Source organism: Vulpes vulpes, chromosome 5 (assembly GCF_048418805.1).
Source record: "Vulpes vulpes isolate BD-2025 chromosome 5, VulVul3, whole genome shotgun sequence".
NCBI lineage: Eukaryota > Metazoa > Chordata > Mammalia > Carnivora > Canidae > Vulpes > Vulpes vulpes.
In genome coordinates, this window is record NC_132784.1 from 30,424,668 (window position 1) to 30,444,248 (window position 19,581).

The following is a 19,581-nucleotide window of genomic DNA, read 5'->3' on the forward strand; positions in this document are numbered from 1 at the left end:
TTCTTCTTCTTTCTTCTTTCTTCTTTCTTCTTTTTTCTTTCTTCCTCTTCCTCTTCTTTTTTAAACTTTAGGTAGGCTCTATGCCCAATGTCATGCTTGAACTCATGACCCGGAGATCATGTTCTACTGGCTAAGCCCGCTAGCCACCCCTTTTCTTCCTTTTAAAAATCAACTTTAGGGCAGCCTGGGTGGCTCAGCGGTTTGGTGCCTGCCTTTGGCCCAGGGTGTGATCTTGGAGACCCAGGATCAAGTCCCACATCGGGCTCCCTGCGTGGAGCCTGCTTCTCCCTCTGCCTGTGTCTCTGCCTCTCTCTCTTTGTGTTGCTCTCATGAATAAATAAAGAAAATCTTTAAAAAAATTTTTTTTAAAAATCAACTTTATTGAAGTGTAATTTACATACAGTATAAAACATTTATTTTGTGTGTGGTTTCTTTATTTTTAAAAACAAATTATCTGTGTAATCACCATTCCAAACAAAAGTAGAACATTTTCATTACCCACAAAAGTCCCCTTTAACCCTTTTTGCAGTCATATCCTCCACCCCCATTTCAGTGAACTAATGATCTGATTTTGATCACTGTGTATTAGTTTTGTCTGTTCTCACATATCAGATAAAGGGAACATAACAGTATTTAGCCACTTGTGTCTGGTTATTTCTCTATGCATTTTTTTTGGACTTCAAAAAATTTTTATTCATTTTTTTTTTAAGATTTTATTTATTTATTCATGAGAGACACAGAGAAAGGCAGAGACACAGACAGAGGGAGAAGCAGGCTCCCTGCAGGGAGCCCAACGTGGGACTCGATCCCGGGATTCCAGGATCATGCCCTGGGCTGAAGGCAGACGCTCAGCCGCTGAGCCACCCAGGCGTCCCAAAATTTTTATTCAAATACAGTTGACACACAATGTACTATTAGTTTCAGGTATACAACATAGTGACTCCACAATCCCATACATTATTATTCAGTGTACAACATGGGAAGTATAGTCACCAAGTAATGTTATTACAATATTTTTATATTCCCCATGCTGTACTTTTCATCTCTGTGACTTACATATTATGTAACTGGAAGTTTGTACCTTGTATCCCCTTCACCTAGTTTTTTGCCCATCCTCCAAACTCCTTCCCTAAAGTGTACTTATTTAAAAAAATTTTTTTTAAATTTAAAATCCATTAATTAACATATATCGTTAGTTTCAGAGGTAGTGTTTAGTGATTCATCAATTGCATACAACACCCAGTTCTCATCACATCTCTTGCCCTCCGTAATGTCCATCACCCAGTTACAGTATCCTCCCACCACCCTCTCCCCCTCTGGCAACTCTCAGTTTACTTCCTACAGTTAAGAGTCTCTTATGGTTTGTCTTTCTGTCTGATTCTGTCTCATTCTATTTTTCCCTCCCTTCCCCCGTGAGCCTCAATTTTGTTTCTTAAATTCCACATAGAAGTGAAATCATGTGGGCAGCCCCGGTGGTGCAGCGGTTTAGCGCTGCCTGCAGTCTAGGGTGTGATCCTGGAGACCGGGGATCGAGTCCCACATCGGCCTTCCTGCATGGAGCCTGCTTCTCCCTCCGCCTGTGTCTCTGCCTCTCTCTTCGCTCTCTCTGAATGAATGAATAAATAAATCTTAAAAAAAAAAAAAGTGAAATCATGTGGTATTTGTCTTTCTCTGATAGAATTATTTCCCTTAGCATACCACCTATTTCCATCCACATTGTTGCAGATTTCATTTTTGATGGCTGAGTAATATTCTTGTGTGTGTGTGTGTGTGTGTGTGTGTGTGTGTGTGTGAGAGAGAGAGAGAGAGAGAGAGAGAGAGAGAGAGAATATACACATCTTCTTTATCCATTCGTCTGCCAGTGGACATCTGGGCTCCTTTCCATAGTTTGGCTGTTGTGGACTTTGAGGTGCAGGTGCCTCTTCAGATCACTATGTTTATATCTTTTGGGGAGATACCTAGTAGTCCAATTGTTGGATAATAGGGTAGCTGTATTTTTAACTTTGTGAGGAAGCTCCATACTGTTTTCCAGAGTGACTATACCAGCTTTCATTCCCATCAGCAGTATAAGAGGGTTCCCCTTTCTCCTCAGTATACTTTCAAGATACATCATTGTGACAGGATGCTTGGGTGGCTCAGCAGTTGTCTGCCTTCTGTTCAGGGCGTGATCCCGGGATTTGGGATCAGTCCCGCACCAGGCTCCCTGCAGGGAGCCTGCTTCTCTCCCTCTGCCTGTCTCTGCCTCTCTCTGTGTGTGTCTCTCATGAATAAATCTTTAATTAATTTTTTTTTTAAATTTTTTATTTATTTATGATAGTCACAGAGAGAGAGAGAGAGAGAGAGACAGGCGGAGGGAGAAGCAGGCTCCATGCACCGGGAGCCCGATGTGGGATTCGATCCCGGGTCTCCAGGATCGCGCCCTGGGCCAAAGGCAGGCGCCAAACCGCTGCGCCACCCAGGGATCCCTAAATCTTTAATTAAAAAAAGATCATTGTTGTGCATATCATTCGTTTCATCCCTTTTTATTATTATTATTATTTTTTTACCTGAGTAATGTTCTAATGAATGAATGTATTCACTTTGTTTACCTGTTAACTCACATTTGTATTGTTTCTAATTTTTGACTGTTGTAAGTAAAATAGCAGCTAACATCCATGTGCAAGTTATTTGTGGACATGCATTTCAATTCTTGGGTGCATACTTATTTAGTAGGATTGCTGGGTGATGTAAGAAGTACGTATTTTTTTAAGTTATTTATTTGAGAGAGAGAGAGAGAGAGTACTTGTTGGGGAGGGCAGAGGGAAAGAGATAATATAATCTCAAGCTGACTCAGATCATGACCTGAGCTGAAATCAAGAGTCTGATGCTTAACAGACTGAGCCACTCAGGTACCCCATAATAAGCATGTATTTACTTACTTCATGAGAAACTGCCCAGTAGTTTTCCAGTGACACACCAACAGTTGGTGTTGTCAGTTTCTTAATTTTAGTCATTTTGTGATTATGTAGTCAAAACCTGTGGATTTACTTTGCATTTTCCTGATGTAAAGTTATTGAGCATCTTTTTTCTTTGTCTTTTTTTTTTTTTTAAGTTGTTGAACATCTTTTCAAGTAGTTACTGGTCCTTACTATATTTTGTGAAATGTCTGTTTAAATCATTGACTGAATTTGTTAAAAAATTGGGTTGGTTGTTTATTATCATCATCATTATTATTTTTAAAGATTGTATTTATTCATGAGAGACACAAAGAGAGAGGTAGAGACATAGGCAGAGGGAGAAGTGGCTCCCCATGGGGAGCCTGATCCTAGACTCAATCCCAGGACCCTGGGATCATAACCTGAGCCAAAGGCAGCCACTCAACCACTGAGCCACCCAGGTACCTGCCCTCCTTACCCTCCTTTAATTCCCTCATTAATTGGCTGGCACCTTTGTCTAAAATTCATTCTCTATATGTGTGTACGACTATTTCTGGACTTCTGTGTGGTTGTTTTCTGTTGCTTTATATGTTATGTTAGTGACAGTGTTGATTAATTTAGCTTTATGATTTAGTTTGTAATCAGATTGTGTGTGTCCTTCAAATTTATTCTTTTTCAAGGTGATTTTGGCTATTTTTCTTTTGCCTTTCTATATGAATTTTAGAATCAATTTTTCCATTTCTGTTTTTTAAAAAAACTCTTGTTGGGGTTTTGATTGGAATTTATTAGAAATTTAGATAATTTGGAGGAAAATTTACCCAAGTAAAGTTTTTTGGAATAATATTGACCCTTCCAGTCCATGAACATGCTATACTTCTTTCTATGTTGTTTTGCAAGTTTTACACATTTATTTCTTAGGCCTGTATCTCTTATGTATTTAGTAGTTTGGATACTGTTGTAATGTTACTGCTTTTTATTTTCATATTTCAGTTGCCAATATGTGGAAATACAGTTGAGTGTTTAATACTGACTTGTGATATTGTTAAATTCACTTTTTAGTTCTAGGAGCTCTGTTGAGATTCCCTAGGATTTTTCCCCCTATATGAAGATACCATGTACAAATAATTTTATGTCTTCTTTTCCAATCTGCATGCCTGTATTTTTTTTCTTCCTTCATGGTTATGACTAGAATCTTAGGAGAAGTGTACGCTAGAAGTGGTAACAGACTTCCTTTGAATTTTTGTTTTTTTCAAGATTTTATTTATTCATGAGAGACACAGAGGGAGAGGCAGAGACTCGGGCAGAGGGAGAAGCAGTCTCCCCGCAAGGAACCTGTTGGAGAACTCGATCCTGGACCCTGAGATCACGCCCTCAGTCAAAGGCAGACGCTCAACCACTGAGCTACCCAGGCATCCCAGATTGGGGACATTTCTTTCAGGGAATTTTATGTTATGAATGGGTATCAAAAAAAGCATTTTAATTGTCAAAATTCCTAAATTTTTTTATCCTGTTTTTAAAATTCCAGTATTTTGAATATTGCACCTCTGTGATGTGTTTTAATAAAAAGAAACTCTTAGATGTGCCATGAACTATTGTGAACACGTTTTTAACTTAAATAATCATTACAAAACTTTGAAGTATGTATTATCTAAGTTTTACAGATGAGCTTCAAATCATTATGTTCCAAAGGAACTTAAAATTTGTTTCCTGTTCTCTTCATTGTGGCTGTATGAATATTCATTTCTAATAAGTGAGATTTATTTGTTTCTCGTGCACTATTTTGGTTTCTCCTCACATCCTTGTTGATTTTAATTATTTTTTAGAGCATGTTAAACATTAACATGGTTTTAAAATTCAGAACCGTACAAGAGATATGCTCAAAGAATTGTTTCTTTCCTTGTCTATTCTACTCATTATACCCTATTTTTAAAATTTTTTAGTTAACTGATAAATGATCATGTTTATCAAAGTTGCTTGTGTATTTGAGAAGAAGGAGCATTGGGTATAAAGTTTTATATATAGCTATAAGATCTGTCTTACTAAATTAGGTCCATGCTTGGGCCCATGCTGTTCTTTGTTCTTTGTACCTTATGCTGCGAGTCATGTGTTAAAGTTAGTTAATACTATTAGTGTGTCTTTAATCAGTCCTTGCATATGTTGTAGCTTTGCTTTATAAAAAGGTTGTTTCATTTGATGCATAGATAACTATTAAATACATATAGGATGTCCAAAACCTATAGATACAGACATGCATGAATGATATGTGGGTATTAAAAGCCTTTATTGTGATTGTGGTTTTGGGGTCATGCTTAATGCTCTTTGACTTACACTCTACATGTCTGATAATTAGGATCTGCTCATTTTTCTTACTGTCTTCCATTACCTGATAAACTTCCATTCATTCCTTTAATTTTACTTTTTCTGAACCACATTTTTGTGTGTGTGTTTCTTTTATACGCACTGTATAGTTGAGTCTTGGGTTATGAGACCAGTTGAAAATTTTTTCATTTTATAATTCAGACAAGTTGAAATTTTTTTAGTTTTTATAGATAAGTCCATTGATATTTATTGATATGAACTGAAATCATTGGCCACTTAAATGACTGAGCCACCAGGTGGCCCTCTCTTTTTGCTCTTATTTTAAAAGATTATATTTTATATTTGAGAAGGTTTGTATTTTTTTCTTCCATTCTTAGTTGCATTATTTCCACTTTTTATGGAGATGTTTGTATATTAGTCTTTAATTCTCTTCCCATCTTTGAGAGATTTGTGGGTGTGTGGGTATACATTTTTACTAGAGTTTACCAGTTATCTCTTGGTTGGATGAAGCCAAGGTGAAGATGGACCATACTATCCAGTATGTAGCTAGTAGTCACTGGTGGCTTTTAAGTGCTTGAAATATGGCTAGTCTGAATTTATATGTTCCATGCATGTAAAATACACACTAGATTTTGTAGACCTGATATGGGAGGAAAATGTAAAGTATAGCCATACATTTTTGAATTGATTGTTGAGATGATAATGTTGTAGGTGAGTAGATGTGGCTTAAATAAAATATATTTTTAAAACTAAATTCACTTTAAGACTAGCTTATTAGCTGACTGTAAAATCCTTGGTTCATATTTTTCATTCATTGAGGTTTCTGAAAATGTTGCTTCATTGATGTTTTGCACTGATGTTTTTGAAGTCTGATTTTAGTAGTTTTCTTGCCATTTCATTTATTGTAATAACATTAATTTATAATAATCAGTACTATTATTTTATTATGATCATTTATTTATAGTGATTAATATTGAAGATTTTTCATTACTGAAGATTTTTTCATTATTTTTGAAATAGTTTTATTCAAGAATGTGTCAGAATTGGTTGTTGTTTTAGATTACTTTTGCCAGGTACTTGATAAGCTTTTTGTTTATTGCTGTAGTGAAGACTTCATAACCTAAAGTTTGCAAAAGAAAAAAAAAAAAAAGGTTGCTACCTGAGCCATTTTTAAGGGTACAGTAGTTTTAACTATGCACAGTATTATGCCACAGATATTTAGCACTTTTTCATCTTAGAACATTGCAACTCTACCCACTGAACAGCAGTTTTTTTCCTGCTCATGTAGTCCCTGACAACCACCACTCTGCTCTCTATTTTTAAGAATTCGACTACTTTAGAGGGCACCTGGTTGGCTTAGTCAGTAGAACATGCAAGTCGTGATCTCAGGGTTGTGAGATCAAGCCTCACATTGGGTGTAGAGATTACTTAAAAGTAAAATCTTTGAAAAAAATAAAGAATTTGACTACTTTAGGTATCCTATAAGTGAAATCACAAAGGATTTGTCTTTTTGTGACCAGGACTGGCTTATTTCACTTAGGATAAAGCTCTCAAGGTTCATCTATGTTAGAGCATATGTCACAATTGCCTTCATTTTAAGGCTGACTAATAATATTCCATTATATGTATATACCACATTTTGTGTATACCTTCATTTGTCAATAAGCATTTGGGTTCCTTCCATCACTGGTTGTTGCGAATAACGCTGTGGAGAACATGGATATGCTAATATCTCTTCTAAATCCTGTTTTCAGTTCTTTGGGGTATGTACATAAAAGTGGGATTGCCAGATCTTATAGTAGGGCTGTTGTTAAAATCTGTGAACTTTTTTGGAGAACTTTTAAGAGTTACTCTCAGCAATTTTTAAGTATACAGTATAGTATTTTTAACTATAGCCACCATGCTGTATGTTAGATCCCCAGAACATATTAAAATTGTAACTGGAAGTTTGTACTTTTTGACCACCTTAATCCATTTTTCCCATCCCTCCTTGTAGTATTTGGCTGATCCTGGTATCAGGGTAATACTGGTTTTGTTAAATGAATATGGAAGTTTTTCCTTCTCAATAATTTGGCAAGAGGTTGACATATACAGAACATTTCACCCAACAATAGCAGAATATGGGCAGCCGGGTGGCTCAGTGGTTTAGTACCGCCGTCAGCCCAGGGCCTGATCCTGGAGACCCAGGATCGAGTTCCATGTCGGGCTCTCTGCATGGAGCCTGCTTCTCCCTCTGCCTGTCTCTGCCTCTCTGTGTGTCTCTCATGAATAAATAAATAAAATCTTAAAAAAAAAAAACAAAAACAATACATTTTCTCAAGCACACACAAAACATTCTCCAGGATAGATTACATTAGGCCACAAAACAACTTTTTATCAAATTTAAGAAGGTTGAAATCATACCAAGTGTCTTTTCCAACCACAGTGGAATGAAACTAGAAATCAGCAAAAGGAAAACTATAAAATTCACGAATATGTGTAAACCAAACATCACACTTTTAAACAACCAGCAGGTCAAAAAAGAAATCACAAGGGAACTTATAAAATACTGAGACAAATGAAAATGTCATTTAACAGTTTCTTTTAACTGGTAAACTCAGTCCCAGAGAAAAGCTTAAATTGTTTACATCTCTTTCTTTGTTTTACATTATTGATGTTACTAATTAATTAATTAATTAATTACACAGAGACTTAGGCAGAGGGAGAAGCAGGCTCCCCATGGGGAGCCTGATGTGGGACTTGATCCCAGAACCTGGGGATCATGCCCTGAGCCAAAGGCAGACCCTCAACCACAGAGCTACCCAGGTGTCCCTTACCATTTAGTTCTATACCAGAATCAAAAATGACTTATGTACCACCATTACCGTATTCCAAGATTCTGTATTTGTCTATATGTATACCTTTACCAGAGAGTTTTATGTTTTTGAATGTTTTTGTGTTGCTGTCTGCTGTATAGTGTCTTTTTGTTTCAACTTGAAGGGACTCCTTTTAGCAATTCTTATAAGACAGGTGTAATAGAGATGAATTCCCTCATCTTTTATCTGGGTAGATCTTTATTCCTTTGTCATTTTTGAAGGACAGGTTTTCCAGATACAGTATCTTGGTTGGCAGTTTTTTTCTTTCTGTGCGTTCAATTTATCGGCCCACTCCTTTCTGGCTTGTATTTCTGATGAGAAATTGTTGATAATTTTATAAGTGTTCCCATATACGTGATGGTTTGCTTTTCCCTTGCTACTTTCAAGATTCTTTGTCCTTGACTGTTGATAGTTTGATTACAGTGTGTCTTAGTGTGGGCTTCCTTGAGTTTATCTTTGTTTCTTTCTTTTTCTTTTTTTTTTTTTTTTTTGAGTTTATCTTTGTTGATGTTATTTGAGCTTTTTGAATTTGGATGTCCACTTCTTTCCTCATATTTAATTTTCAGCCATTATTTCTTAAAACAAGTACTCTGCTCCTTTCTCTTTTTTCTTTCTGGGGCTTCCATAATGTTTATATGGATCTGTCAATAGTGTCATATAAGTCTCTTAGGTTTTCTTCATTTTTCCCTCCTTTTTGTTCCTCTGACTAAATAATTTCAAATGGTTTCTCTTTGATCTCACTAATTTTTCCTCTGCTTGGTGAAGCATGCTGTTGAATCCCTCTGGTGGATCTTTCAATTAGTTACTGTACTCTTCAGCTCCAGAATTTCTGCTTAGTTCTTTCTGATAATTCCTTTGTCTTCCTTGGTGTTCTCATTTTGTTCATGTTTCAGCTTCCTTGATTTCAGTTAGCTATTTATGGTTGTTTTTTTTTTTTTTTTTTTTTGTAACACATTGAACTTTGTAAAGATATTATTTTAAACTTTGTTAAATAATTCACAGGTCTCCATTTCTTTAGGGTTACTTTTGGGAGATTTGTTTCTTTGAGCTACATTTCTTCATGAGCTGTTTCTTCATGCATCTTGTTTTTTTGCTTTCATTTGTGCATTTTATTTTAAAAATTTATTTATTTATTTACTTATTTTTTAGTAATCTCGACACCTAGGTGGGGCTCGAATCCATGACTCCCAAGATCAAGAGTCATTCTTCTGACTGAGCCAGCTAGGTGCCCCTAATTTGTGTGTTTTTAAAAAACAGTCACCTCTCTTAGTCAGTTATGAATTGGCTTCATATCCAGAAGACCTTTTCTAGTAGCACAAGCAGGGAAATCTGGAAGAGTTGCATCTTCTCTGGGCATGTGCACGTAATTCCCTAATTAAAGAGTATTACTAGTTTTCCAAGAGTTTGTAATCTTTTGCTCCATCTGGTGTCTCTCTGCAGTGCTATAACTTCTTTGGTGCATCAAGGAAACTGAGTTCTCTTTTGTTCCGTAGGCATCCAAAGAATGCTGGCTGATTCAGTCAGCCCTCTGAGTTAGCTGAAACAGAAGTTAGTCCCTTGGGCGGTTTCCCAAAAAGCTGGAATGTTGGATGTACATTCTACTTTTCTCTTTTCTTCCCTAGAGAGAAGCTGTGAGCAGAGTGTTTTCTTAATGCACTGAGCATTGTCAGATTGTGCCTGTGGTGGTGGGTTTTTTGTGTGCTGTCTTGCTCCCTTATGGGCTTCTTTTTGATACGTAGACTCAAATCTATTATTTCCAGGTATTTTGGGGGGTTGTTGTTTTGAATATTTGTTTTGTTGGATTGTTTTGTTTCTCTTTCTCAGGGACTCCAATTATATGAATGTCATTCCTTCTTTGTTTTACATCTTGCCATCTTTTTTTTTTTTTTTAAGATTTTATTTATTCATTCATGGCAGACACAGAGAGAGAAAGAGGCAGAGACAGGCAGAGGGGAGAAGTAGGCTCCATGCAGAGAGCCCAAGTAGGACCTGATCCCCGGTTTCCAGGATCACACCCTAGGCTGAAGGAGGCGCTAAATTGCTGGGCCACGGGGCTGACCTTGCCATCTTTTTTTATTCATTTTACTTTATGTCATTTTCATTCTCTTGGTCATTTAAAAACCTTGATGTGACATGTTTTTGTTGGAGTATATTTGCACTTGGCTACTAGTAATTTCAGTCTTCATCTCTGAGATAATTGTCTTTTTCCTTTTTTCCTGAGTTCTTTCCATTTTTTTCCCAAATCCTTCCTTTCTGATCTTAGTTTGTGTGTGTGTGTGTGTGTGTGTGTGTGTGTTTTCATATCTCTGAAGGTTTCTTTGGGGCATTAAGTTCATTTGTTGTGTTTTTCTTGAAGTGCAGAGCGGAGAGAATTTATTATTATAGATATAATTGAATCTTTTAAAAAATTTTAATGATAAAAAAAATTTTTAATGATAGACTTCTAGGTTATCTTCACTTCTGTAGGTTAAGGGTGGCTCACAATTTTACTAGTTCTATGGTGCCCTCTTCTGTCTCTGTAAAATGATCTGCTTTTGAGGAATAGGCAAAAAAGGGCTTGTCTCATTTTGGCTGTTTATAGCTAGTATTTCAAAATCCCCATTACCTTGTTTTCTGCAGGACAGATGAACTCAGTTTTTATCTTTTCCTTCTCTGCAGGGATTCAAAACTTCATCTTTTGATTTTGATCTCCCAGAGTTTTGCTACACTGGTTTGTTTGTGCTGATGGTTCATCTCTCATTCTCTTTGTTCCTGTGGCTTTATAAATTTCTTAATCCTTTATTGGTAAATTTACTATTGTAGGATGGTGAAGTAGATAAATGTAGGCATTTAGTCTGCTGTCTCTAACTGGGGGTTTTGCATGTGAATTTTTAAAAAACCAATAAATAATTTTTGAGATGTGTGTGTGTGTGTGTGTATATATATTTTTAATGTAGCCTTTCTTAATTGATAGATTCTGATACCCAACAAGTTGGGGCATGAGCTTGGCAAGATAGAAAAGAGACATACAAACAAGGGTTCAGATTTCAGCACTGCTGATTTCCTCCAGTGTGGCCAGAGAACCTTATTAGTTTACCCATCTCCAAAAGAAAAAAAATTCTGCCCTGCATGTTGCATGGTTGTGCTTGGTACTTACATATGACTAAAAGCCATAAGTTATTTAGTTTCTTTTAGTTTGCTTTTAACAGTTTCTCATATATTGCCAGGAAAAACAGAAGGCACAGAGATATGTAAATATCTAGGAAAACACCAAAAAATATTTAGGTATACTACAGTACGTTTCAAAAGGATATTTCAGAATGTAAGAGTCATAGGAAGTGACTTTGTGTATTTTGGTGGTAAGTCTATTTAAGATGAAAAACTTTTTTTTTTTTTAAAGATTTTATTTATTTATTCATGAGAGACAGAGAGAGAGAGAGAGAGAGAGAGAGAGAGAGAGAGAGAGAGAGGCTGAGACACAGGCAGAAGGAGAAGCAGGCTCCATCCATGCAAGGAGCCTGATGTGGGACCTGATCCTGGGTCTCCAGGATCACACCCTGGGCTGCAGGCGGCGCTAAACCGCTGCACCACCAGGGCTGCCCAAGATGAAAAACTTTTATACCACTTTTTAAACTTGTGAAAATAATACAGATTTATTATAGAAAATTTGGAAAATATGAGAGAGCAGACACACAGAAAAATACATGGCCCACCTAAAAAATATTTTGTGGTATATTCTATTCTATATTCTTCTAGTCTATTTTCTCTACACTTATATTCATTTATATTTATACATGTTATTTATATGTGTTATATTTATACATCTAAGCCAGCATCCACCCACCTGTCCCTTACCTCAAAAATATATTCTAACATCTTTTCAGGTTAAGAAAGGTCTGCATTGTGTTGTTTTTTACTACTACCTAAGAGTTCCATTTTATGTATAAAACATGATTTATATATCTAACTCTGTATTGCCACTTAGACTTTATGGGTTTTTTTGATGTTATAAACAGTGCCGTGAGAAGTATTTTATTTAGTCATTGTTGCCCATTTGTATGTTGCCTTTGATGAATTTCCTAATGAAGTTGGTGGGTCAAAAGAATGCCTTCTTAATGGAAAAGAAATCAAGTAGCACTTGGTTTTTAATACACTTTTAAAAACCAAGTAGCTTTACTAATGGTAATGCAGCATGTAACAAGGAATCATCATTATTCCTACCAGTCCTTTGCCTCAATAAAGACAAATGAAAACTCTGGTACCTAGTTCCAGGATTTTGTATGTTTGTCACTGGCGTTTGTTACTGTATGAAGCACAGGCCTCAAAAAAAAAAAAAAAAATGAAGCACAGGCCTCTAGCAGTCATGTCACTGTTGATTTTTTTTTCTCAGTTTTTAGATTGAGAGTCTGATAGTATGGGGAGGGAAATGATAGCTGAGGATTTATTTTAGAGCTAAATTTGGTCTGTAAATTAAAATGGGGGAGTGTGTCATGATCTGGCTCCTTAGTTTCTGGCTGCAGCTCTGTCATCTGCCAGCTGTGTTAAGAAGAGAGTCATCTATGATCTATTTTTAAATTTCCTCACATGTAAAATTAAAATATTAAGTCTTCATCTATTAAAGATGTATTTCAATAATTGGATAATACCTAAAAACGTTTTGTACTTAGAAAAGAAAGTCCATTATATATCAAAAGAATCTCTTCAGATCAAAAATGTGCTACCAGTTAGCTCAGTTTCCTCTTTGTCACGCATTTTTCTAGAATATTAGCATTACAAGTACATGGTTTTTTATTTTTTAAATTTTATTTTTAAGAGAATTTATTTGAGAAAGAGTGAAAGAGAGCACAAGAGGAGGAGAGGGATAGAGGGAGAAGGAGAAGCAGATTCCTTGCTGAGAAGGGAGGCTCTAATGCAGGGCTGCATCCCAGGACCCTGGGTCCATGACCTGAGCCAAAGGCAGATGCTTAACTGACTGAGCCACCCAGGCTTTCCTGGTTTTTTTTTTTTTTTTTAATTTTCAGGCTGCTTTTTATTTTTATTTATTTATTTTTTAATTATTTATTCATGATAGCGAGAGAGAGAGAGAGAGAGAGGCGCAGAGACACAGGAGGAGGGAGAAGCAGGCTCCATGCCGGGAGCCCGACGTGGGACTCGATCCCGGGACTCCAGGATTGCGCCCACGGCCAAAGGCAGGCACTAAACCGCTGAGTCACCCAGGGATCCCCCTTTCCTGGTTTTTTATTTTTAACAGCCCATTTTAGTAAAGATGAAATAGTCAAATAACACTCAATTCAGAGTGCTGAAATTTGATTCTCCTGTGTTTATACCATAACTAAGAGCAAATCCTTTGTTTCTTGAGTCTCATTTATGTTATAATATCTATTCTTGTCCCCAGATTTTGAGGAGTTAATAAGCATGTGATAATGGATATACTCTGAGAACTATGAAACATTATATAAATGCAAGGCGGCTTTTCATATTGTATCACTTTGTTTGACCAGAGGGGTGAAATGTCAGCAAGTAGTAAGAGTATAGGCTTAAATAATGCTAGCAATTGCTCTTTCAGAGCCTGGCTTTCCTAATTTCTTGATGCTCTCTGTGGGTGTATTTGATCCTCTCACAATTTTTTAGTTAACTCAGAAGTTTTTATTACTAAAGATTCTAAACTAATAGTAATATTTGTATGGGGTGGGTATTTAGTGCTCCAAATTGGGATCCTATCCTATGAAGAAAAACATACTTCTTCCTGGTATTGGAAGTGGAGAAATTTTCAAATCTAAGCTAGCACCCACCCGTCTTTTATCTCAGCTGCTTGCCTTTTATTGAATGTGTCTGAGCTTTTGCCTATTTTGAACATTTTTTTTCTCTGCCTCGATTGTGGTTGTTTTGGTTTTGTTTTTTGTGGGGTTTTTTGGCTTTTGCCTTGCTAAATCTCTGTTGATCCTGAAAGTTTTAGTTTAGATTTTATTTTCTTTGGATATCTTTCTCTATCCTCCTTAGACAGTGGTTTGACTAATTGAGAAGAGAGATGCTTGTCAAGTCCAAACATGATTGCATAATTAGGTATCTCTCTTCTACTAGCTAAATTCCTTAATAGCAGAGTCTCTCATTCATTCTTATAATTCTCAGTAACAGGAGTAGTATCTGATACCTACTAGATGCCCTGAAATAGTATTGAAAGAATGACATTAATAAATTCTTAGCCAGTACTCTTTTATCTCTTAGGTAAATTACAGCATGTCTCTCTGATAAGGTGAGACTTGAGGGAATTTCAAGAACAATCTTTTTGGATATTTAGGAACTTTAAGGAAAGGCAGTGTGGCTACAATAAAGGATGGGTAGGGAGAGGTAGAAGCTAAGGTTAGAGAAATAAAGCCTTATAAGTCAATGATCATTTTAATCTTTGATCTGAATATGAAGAGGATCTATTGGGGAGTGACATGACCTAATTTGCCTTCCACAAAGTAAAAGTACTTTGTTGAGAATGATCCCTTGTGGGCCAAGGGAGAAAGTAGGCATTAAGTGGTGGAGACCATGAAAATTACTAGAATCGGGATGTATTTTTGATAGGAACTTTTGTTTAACCTTAGTTTAAAAATATTTCTTGCTGTGATAGTAATACAGTCTGTTGAACTTTTTTTTTTTTTTTTTTTCAGTTACTCAAAATTTTTTACCTTTGAAGTTTCAGGTGTGTAATTGAAGAAGATAATTAAAACCTGTGACACAAATACTTTTTCTGTCATTTGCATATTTTCCTGTATCCTGGTACTGGTTGACAAACACCTCTGTTAATTTAGCAAACAAGGGATCAGTTTTCTTTTAATTGATATGTTAAATTCTAGTTTGGGAATATATGTATATTTAATCTTTAAAGAAAATTCTGCGTAATAAAATTATAAACACCTAAGATGATAACAGGATGAGCACAAGTATTAAGAGACATCATTGGCAATGTTTTCTATAGTTCTATGCTGAAGAATCTATAATTCTTAAATCACCTTGCAGTTATTAAATAAAGTAAATTTAAAAATAGCATTATGCATTGAATTAACATTATTAAAACGACTTATGTTGCCTACTTTACATTTTCCAGGAACATCATTTACAGCGAGCTATTTCAGCACAGCAAGTGTTTAGAGAAAAAAAAGAGAGCATGGTCATTCCAGTTCCTGAGGCAGAGAGCAACGTCAACTATTACAATCGCTTGTACAAAGGAGAGTTTAAACAGCCAAAACAGTTCATTCATATTCAGCGTAAGTTTGTTGATTCATTGTTTTCTGTTTGTAATTTAAATTTATCAATCAGTGAAAATCCTTTCTCTCTTTTATGCCCAAAGAGATTTTAATTTTTCAGTGCATATACACTGATTCATAGAAATGTAAAACATTACGGAATAAAATCTCTCTGTGCTTAACATCTGAACTTGGAAATCATTTTGAGTGTTAGTTGCATTTGGAACATTTGATCTTTAAGTAGTATAGAATTTTGTGTAGCACTTATATTATTATATATCTAAAAGTTGGTGGATTACTGTACTCAAATTTAAGATTTATTTTTAAAGGCCTAGTGGCTATTATGCTGATTGGGGTGAATCTTCAGAAATTTTTTAGAATTAGATTCTACCCCTCTACATCTAATTTTTATAAAATTCTATTTCTGCCTCCTTGATACTCTCTTATTTTTCTCCCTATTGCTATTTAAATAACAGCCATCTCTTTTCTTAAAACTGTTTCACTAATGTCTTACTTTATTTACTACTCTTCTATTGCCTTTCCTTACTTACCCTCTTCTAATGTATCTTCTCCACAAAGTCCACTGGCACCAGAGTGGTCTTCCTGAAGTGTCAATCTGATCTAATTATTCTCTGGCTTAAAATCATGCTCTTCTTTACAGTCTATGAGAGAAGCTTTCAAAGGATGGGTCAGACAGATGCTCATGTTTTGGTATCTTGTCTGATTGTGTAAGAAAAAGCCTTGGGTAATTTAGTTAAAATTGAGATTCCAGGGCTCTGGTTTAGGTCTGCCTTTCTGAGGTATGTGGCCTGGCAATAAGTATTTTTAAAAAGTTCCCCAGGTAATTATGAAACCTCTCTGGATTTAAGACTGACTATAAGACTGACTTTTCTATCAGTTCTAAGATGCACGTTTTTTATTGATCATCTTTGGAATGAGATTGCATATTAAATTGCTGTTCTGAATTCAGGTCTATTTTATCTAAAGAAAACTTATTTTTGCTAAGCACTTAGGGATACTTCCAACTGGAGACCACTTTAAAGTGTTTGTTGTTTACTTGTTTTTAAAGCTTTAGACCTACCTAGAGTTCAGTTCTCAGGGGGAGATTTTCCCCTCCATCTTTCACATAGAGTTGAGAAATGAAGTTCCTTGCTGTTCTTTCTGCATAGTTGGTTTATTTCTTTATCTTAAGCTGAGGTTGTTACTACTTAGTAGTGTATCTTTATGCAGGAATATTCTATTAAACTTCTTAATAGACTCCAGCAGAAGTAGTTTTTTTTTTCTTTCTTACAGTACATATAAAGTCATGATGCACCTTGTAACTGATGACAGTTTAGATTTGACGAAATTCATAACAGCCAAAATCTCTAGTTTGAACACAAGACCCTTTGTGATTTTTTTTCCCCTGTCTACTCTGTTAACCTCATTTCCAGTTGTTTTTCCCCTCACTCTCTTTAGTATAGAAACTAAGGTAAATTACTCACATTTGCCTGGTTGTTTCACGTTCTACACTTCCTTGCATGTGCTATTCAAGTCCTTTTTCCTGTCCTGTAACTCATTTAAGACCTAAAACTCCCCTAAGAAGCTTATCCTGACCTTGTTCATTTGATCTCTGATTTTTACTTATCTTGTTTTCGTTGTATATATCTCTATTAGAGGACTCACCATACTTTATTAACCGTTCTCTTTCTCCTTTTAAACTATGAGCTCCTGGGGCAGAGACTTATGTTTTATTTTCTCTTTGTGTCTTTAGATGAAAGCTCATGGCTTATAGACGCACAGTAAATGGCATGTGTGTTGACTGAATTGTTTTTAAATGACTTTTAAAAGGCTCTTAGATATCAGAACCATTTTCCAGAGATTCTTTGAATTTTGAGAGAAATACGATGCAGAAATTATTTATGTGATTTTTTTTTTCCCCCTCTGTGTTCTTTGACTTTGAGCCCTTTATCTTCCTGAATTTGCTTTGTCTTTGTATCGGGAAGGAGATAGCTGTTCGTAATAGGAATTTTAAAGATTTTTCAAGCCAAAGTGTCTATCGTTGTTGTCTTTGTATTTTTAATAACAGTGTAGCTAGACATCAGGACCATATGTAAAAACCACTCTAGAAAACCAAGAAGGAAGAAATTGGGTGTAACCCACCTGGGTCAGACCCATTAGATACAAAAAACATTAATCTTATGTTGGCTTTTAAATATAATTTCATTGTGTAACTGTGGAAGATAGAATAAAAATAACATTTTAACTTTCATTTTCTTTTAGTCAAAGTAGCTATTCTACATACTATACACAGTATTCTGTACATACAAGTATTGTTTTTTCTATGTATATTTTAAGTTTCTCAGATTTTACTATAGTCTGTGATTGTCGTTTTCAATGCCTATTTTTTTATCAAATTGATATTCCACATTTCATTACCTGTGTGCTTATTACTGGCCTTAAACTTGTCTCTACTAAAACTTAAATTCATGTTATCATAGAGATTTTTTTTCAAGGAAGAGCTTTTTTTTTTTAAGTTTATTTATATTTAGTAATCTCTATACCCAATGTGGAATTTAAATTCACAAACCTGTATTCAAAAGTCACATGCTCTTCTGACTGAGCTAGCTAGGCACCCCTCAGGGCAAGTCTTTTAAATATTTTGTGACATAACTTCTTTCTTGAGTCCTTAAGTATAAGAATTCCAGAAAATATTGCTCTGGCTTTTTCCTTTTGTTCTTTACATAATAGATTTCAAAGTATCCCTATTTGCCTGGCTAGAAAAAGACGTACAATTGCCACAGTAGGGTGGACTAGTTCAGATCCATCACATTGTTTGCCTGGGCTTTGGCAGAAGCTTCTTTATTGGTCTACACTGCTGCTAATGTGATTATTGTCCATTTAGAGTTGTTCAAAGCTTCTCTGTTGTCTATCGGATAAAATTTTAGTGTTGTACTTTAAGGCCCTTCTTTGTGCCTATCCAGCTGTGGTTCTCTGTGGGTTCTTCCACTAGGACACCAACCTTACTGAGTCTGTTGGAAGTAAAGGTCTGTTTCCTTCTCTAGATGGTAGGATCCTCAGCAGCACAGTTTCACCTCATGCACCATGCAGTCCTAGAATACAGCCTCAATACAATTTTCTTTTTCCAATTCCTCTAAGCCTTCACACTTTCAGCTATGAAATAATGAGCTCTCCTTGCAGCACTCTGACTTATGCCATATTTTCTCATACCTTCACACTTTCACATACCTCTTTACTTCTGTCCTCTCTTGTTAGCATATAACTTGTTCTCTGTCTCATCTTCAGGATTACATATAACAGCCTTCTCTAAGCAAAATTCTTGGCACTGTTTACCTCAAGCCCTCCCATGTCACGTGCATACTGTCATTGTGGCATTAACCACCTTTGGTTGTGATTGTCTGCCCTTTGTTTTCTCACTAGGCTATAGCAGTCATTGAGAGCAGGGACATATTTTTCCTTTTATTGTCACTGCCCAGTTGTACCTAGCATGTGGGTGTATGCAGTTTAATATTTGCTGAATAAATAAATGAGTGAATCAGTGGGTGATTAAAGATAAAAGTATACACACTATGGCATTTTTGAGATACTGATCTTGTAGGAATCAAAATAACAGAATTGTACACAGAATCAAAAGTAACAAAATTGATATGTACAGTGAAATTGAGGACCTTTGTGGATCCAAGTTGGAAATGAAAAGTGAGCTTTTTATTTACAACAGTGTCATTTTAGGACAAAACTCATATATGCCAGGAGTTGGGAGTAGAGTGATTCCAGTCTTGGTATGGATGAGGCACCATTGTTTCTTCCCATCTCTTTCAGTACTATTTCTCCATAGTGGCCTGTGCTGGTAGTCTGAGGAACTTCTTTAAATCAGAAACATTGGGGTATTCTTTCCAAGTTGGAAGCATCTTGGAGGCATAGAGTTTTTGATGACGTACGTAAGATACTCCAAAGTGTTCCTCATTTGGCTAATTCTCCACACTGGTCAGTTGGATGACACCTACATAAGATGCTGCCTCCCTTTTTACTTACTGTTACAACAAGTTTACTTTGGGTACCTCAACCCAGATGTTATAATTCCTTCATTCCTCTTGGAATTTAAGAACTTCATCAAATTCAGAACCCAAATTTTTCTCCTTGAGAATGACTTTGATTACATTGTAATAAGTTCCTTATTTTGACCTTCCATTACCCCTTTTATATAATATAATATTATACAGTTGACATTAATTATCTCAGAATTTTATAACATGAAGGAACTTGAGATACTGTTTCAATATT

The 19,581-nt window shown here is 35.8% G+C and overlaps 1 protein-coding gene across 7 annotated transcripts in view; it reads left to right on the forward strand.

Annotated features, from left to right (window-relative positions):
• EPC2 (enhancer of polycomb homolog 2) overlaps window positions 1-19,581 on the forward strand; it is a 116,352-nt gene that overhangs the window by 34,985 nt on the left and 61,786 nt on the right. For 6 of the 7 annotated variants that reach the window (XM_026008007.2, XM_072757726.1, XM_026008010.2 and 3 more), the window contains exon 2: window positions 15,162-15,321. The exons of the other annotated variant lie outside the window; for it this stretch is intronic. In XM_026008007.2, the coding sequence (XP_025863792.1) occupies window positions 15,162-15,321 (160 nt within the window). The remainder of the gene's footprint in view (window positions 1-15,161; window positions 15,322-19,581) is intronic. 7 annotated transcript variants of the gene reach the window in all.